Source organism: Camarhynchus parvulus, chromosome 5 (assembly GCF_901933205.1).
Source record: "Camarhynchus parvulus chromosome 5, STF_HiC, whole genome shotgun sequence".
NCBI classification, from domain to species: domain Eukaryota; kingdom Metazoa; phylum Chordata; class Aves; order Passeriformes; family Thraupidae; genus Camarhynchus; species Camarhynchus parvulus.
The window spans coordinates 47652630-47657529 of NC_044575.1; the positions used below are offsets into that span (position 1 = coordinate 47652630).

General features: G+C 38.3%; 1 protein-coding gene across 2 annotated transcripts; it reads left to right on the forward strand.

The window, feature by feature from the left end:
* BDKRB1 (bradykinin receptor B1) lies at positions 1 to 3851 on the forward strand. 2 transcript variants are annotated; one of them, XM_030950148.1, is made up of 2 exons: positions 1 to 112; positions 2669 to 3851. In XM_030950148.1, exon 2 carries the CDS (start codon positions 2723 to 2725, stop codon positions 3806 to 3808), a length of 1086 nt encoding a protein of 361 aa, XP_030806008.1. In that variant the 5' UTR covers positions 1 to 112; positions 2669 to 2722; the 3' UTR covers positions 3809 to 3851. The 2 variants fall into 2 exon arrangements, with proteins under 2 accessions (XP_030806008.1, XP_030806009.1); XM_030950149.1 differs by having other exon boundaries at positions 28 to 116.
* The last annotated feature ends 1049 nt before the right edge of the window (positions 3852 to 4900 follow it).

A 4900-nucleotide genomic window follows, 5' to 3' on the forward strand; every position in this document is an offset into this window, starting at 1 on the left:
CTCAGTTGTGCCTCAGGATGCGTCTTTGAATTCTCTCAGTAACCTCTGCACTGCTGTTTATCAACTGTTTCCGAATTTGAAACTTTGCCTGGATTGCCAGGAAGGACAAAGGGTAGGTATGCCTATCTTTTTAAATGTATTATCTTTATTCAAATAATTTCTATATTTTATATTTTAAAATAATCTTTTGTGCTCTCGCTTCTGGTCTGTGCAGTCTAGTAAGACTTTCCCTTTCTTTTTCACCACAAAAGTAATTCTGAAGGTCAGTATTAGTTTATGTGTAAAGCCATGATCCATTTTACCTAATTGCTCTAACTGGCTAATGAGTGTTAATAGTAAAAAGGGTGACAGATGAATTGTGCATGGAAATTCATCAGAAATTCAGTTCAAAGTAAGAAAAATATGTCATTATTTGTATAAAAGATGACTGGAATAGGTTAAGGACAGAAACAGAAAACCATTCGTGTGGTTAATTTTCCATTAGCACTAGCTACTTCAAAATACTTACAGAAATTACAGAAAATTAAACACATTTTCTGTCAAGAGAACATTAGGAACTCTAAATTTAAAAGGCTTGTGGCTTGTGATAGTGCTCAGACGCTGATAAGTAGACTCTGAAGAAATTTTTGCAATGAAAATCTCTACAGAATCCTCAGGTACTATTGCTAGCTGAACAAGAATTTGGATTTAGCTGTGAATAAAATCTAAGTTGCAATGAAAGATAAAACTTCCAAGTGTTTTTAGCTGAGCCCATCGTGAATGAGTTTGTGGCTCCAGCTGAGAGATCATGTCTGAAGTGTGCAGAGTGGCTGGCATAAGCTGGTAGCAAGAAGTCCTCAGGAAAAGGGCAAGCAAGGACAATAAGCATTTCTTTTTATTCTATATTTAGTAAAATAAATAATTCTGTTTAGGTTTAACTGTTATCTTTCTTCTACATTATTTTTGAAATATAAAGTTACAGATTTTCTGCCGTTGCTCTCTCATGCTTTAGCCAGCCTCCTGCTATAACAGCATTAGATTTCTGCTTTTCAGAGCCTCTCTGATGCTAATCAGCCATTTATTTGCTATATGTGTTTTACCTGTAGTTTTAGATCCTCTCAAGCTGTCTCTGTTGTGTGAGAGGTCTGTGAGCTATGTAACATTCAGATTGTTGTGAGGGAAATCCAGGGAGCTGTGCTCACTTGAGTTGTAGCTCAGTTCCCTATCAAGGCTGCCAGCTTGAGTGAGTTTATGAACCCAGACACAACTGTTCTGCTCACCTAATTCTGCAGCAATGAAAAATGTTCTGTGCATTAGTACCAGATAGCCTGATGTGGAATATTAATACTTATTCCTAGAGGCATCCCAAAATAAGTACTGCAAGGTGCTCGTATACAGAAATCACGGAGGCTGCACATACATGTAAAAGAGATGAAAGATAATCCTAAATTCTCCCTTCAGGAATTCCATCATTAGGTGTTTACTAGGTGTAAAATACAGAAGCTGAAAGAGTAGAGTTAAATAGCTACAGCAGAAAGTCAAGATTTAGAATGACTGATTGCAAAATATTCATTTTTTCAAATACATTATTTTCTGTGATTGACATGCTCCACTTGCATATGAAATACAAAATGTCAGATGGCAGAACAGGTTCAACAATAACTTGCCTACCATAATGTTCTGAGACCAAATGCCAATAAAAACCAGGATCCAGGCACTATCATCCAGCATGGCAGCACCAGAAGAATGAAGTAGGGAGCAGCTCTGACAGTGGATCTCTGAGAGAATGTCCAGTGGATTTTCATGGGAGGATAAGGTTTTACCCATGTTCTTACTCCTGCACAATCTCACATGGAGCTACCAGAAAAAAATAAAGGTATTGCCAATGCTATGATGAACTAAACACTTTGGAGCCTGGCACAGCCAAACTCAAATGAAATTTTTGGCCTGGAGAAGAGGGCTGTAAACTCAGAGCTGCAGAGGCCTTTCCTCCAGGCACGATTTTTAGTGTAATATTTTGGAGAAGTCTGTGTTTTATTATTCCAACCAATGACATTTGAAGGCAATAAGCCGTCTAATCTAACAGCAAATTTGAACCCAAAGTTCAGGGTGGGAGGAACTGAGAAGGAGCAGAAGAATGCAAAAGTCAGGCAGCAAGTGGCACACACAGAGAATGAGCAGCTTTCCCAATTCAGGAAAACAGGAATGATACTGCTTCAGCAGGATAAGAGAATATAATAATATATTAATGAATCTATAATATAGTATATAATACAGTAACATAATAACAGTAACATGGTAAATAAGAGTAAGAGAAAGGGCAGGGAAGGATGTAAAGCTGGCTTTGTGTCACCAGCATGACTCCACTACTCTCAGGGAGATGGAATTCTCCCATATCTGTGTCTGTCATCAGTCTGGAGGAGTTGTACAGAAATATTTACACTAATTTGTCACTTTCCTTCCTCTGTGCCACTTCAAACAATGGGAGCAAGGAGAGGAAACTTCATACGATATAGAGGAAGTGTATCCTTGCTAACACTGGGAACATTCCCACAGCTGCACATATCAAGTATGGATTGATCTAGCCTGTAATGATCAGTAAGGACTAATAAAGAATTTGCAGCAGTTGAATGTTTGTTACATCACTCATGGGAGGCAACTTTTGCTCTTTTATGCTTCTTTTTTGCAGTTTTTTTCTCTCATTTCGAAGACGTCTCCTGTTCACTTTGGAATTTTTTAAAAAATGACTGAAACTCCTCTACTGAATATTACCTCCTCAAACCAGAGTGAAAATCAGAGCAACTCAACTGTTTGCCCAGACCTGGATGACTGGTGGGACATCGTGTACTATATAGGACCCAAGTACATCAACACTGTCTGCGTTATTGGGATGCTTGGAAATGTGTTTGTTCTCTTCACTTACTCACTGCACAAGGGCCCCCTGAAGATAGCTGAAATCTACCTGATGAACCTTGCTGTTGCTGACCTTATCTTCCTCATGTGCCTCCCTTTCTGGGCAGAGAACATCAACAATGAGTTCAACTGGCCCTTTGGGAGCTTCCTGTGCCGCAGCATCAGCGCCTCCATCACCCTGAACATGTACACCAGCATCTACCTGCTCGTGGCCGTCAGCATGGATCGCTACCTGACTTTTGTCCACACCTTGAACCACAGGGAGATATGGAGCAAATGCATGACCAAAGGGATCTGCTTGCTCATCTGGTTCTTTTGCATCCTTCTCAGCATCCCAGCTTTCGTGTTCCGGACTGTGAAAGACTTTCCCCAGTGGAATATTTCAGCCTGCACTTTGGACTTCCCCACCCCATCGTGGGAAATAGCTGAAAGCCTGGTAGGCAATGTGGTGGGGTTTCTGCTGCCATCCACAGCAATCATCTTCCTCAATTTCTCCACCATTAGGTCCCTACAAAAAACAGCAAAAGAACGAAAAGCAATCAGAGCAAAGGGTTGCAAGAGGCACAGAGGCACAAAGGCAACCAGGCTGATCTTCACTGTGGTACTGATGTTTCTTTTCTGCTGGACTCCTCACCATTTTTTTGTATTCCTTGATATATTATACCATACAGAAGTGATCAAAGGCTGCTTCTGGGGGGAACTGATCAACTTTGGGGAGCAGTTTTCTTACATGCTGGCTATTGCCAACAGCTGCGTTAACCCCGTGATTTATGTCTTTGTTGGGAAATACTTCAGGCAAAAGGCTTTAGAAGTTTTTTCACAGTTTATTCCCTGTGGATTTCCTTCAAGATGGGTATCTTTCAAAGAAATGTCTTCAAATTTCAACATGTTTCCAGTCAAGAATAGTTTAACATAATGGTTCTCTGTTCCTCTTCATTTTGATATTATAACTTATTTTATGCCACTGCAAATGGCATTAAAAATTAATATGAAACATTCTGATCTGGCCTTCACAGACCAAGCTAATTATCTATTAAAGTAAATCACTTGATTGATTGCTTATTTTTTCCTCAGGCTTGCTTTTCTAGTTCTGTGTTATCCATCCAAATGCAAAACGTGTGATGCCAGAATTTTTTACCAAGTGATCTAACCTGTCTTACCTATTAACAGTGGCTTAAAAGAAAAACTCTTTGACAAAATACCAGAAACCTAGTTTCTTTGCAGAAAGCCATAAACCAGCTGAATATTTTGCTGCATTGTATCTGTGATGACTGCTACTGTACCACCTATAACACTATTCATAAAATTAGAACAGCTATTACAGAGCAAATATGAGCTTAATCTTTGGCTGATAAATGCATTTAAGCAGGTATGGAATAACTTTGGTTATTTTGAAAAAAATTCCACTGATTTGCATTTTTATGGTAAGATATAGAGAATTTTAATAATTTTTTGTGCACTTTAATTATGTGCAATGCATGACTATTGTACCAGAGCATGTAACACAAAGAAAGTGTACATAAATTGTAAAAAAGGCAAGGTAATGCAGTAGCCTCCTCAAAACCTGATTTGAGTAAAGTATTACAAAATTGCTCATAAAGTACTGTAAAGATTCTTTTTATTTTTTATATGTGAATGTATCTATGGTGGCCATTGATACTGTATTATTTTGAGGCAAATCCTTAAATACATATTTATGGTTTTATGAATCTAAATTAATAAACTACATAACATCTTTTTTGCTTCATAGTCTTGTTCTTCTTATATTTATTTTTATGCTTTTTCTCTTTCCCCCTATTCCTTTGGAGAAGACAAATATATAGTTCTGTGATTAAAAATCCTTGTTGCTACCAGAACACGAACTTTTGTAGTAAAAAAAAAAATATTTTCCATCACAGCAACAGTGGCAGAGTAGATGTAAAGCAACTGAGATCAAATTATGTGTATGTACAGACACGGAAAAAGACAGTGCAGTCTGTTCAGCCAGAGGATATTGGTGCAGATGGGA

Bases quoted from the DNA above. Each gene is read 5' to 3' on its own strand.
- BDKRB1 (XM_030950148.1), top strand. From the start codon at position 2,723: ATGACTGAAACTCCTCTACTGAATATTACCTCCTCAAACCAGAGTGAA.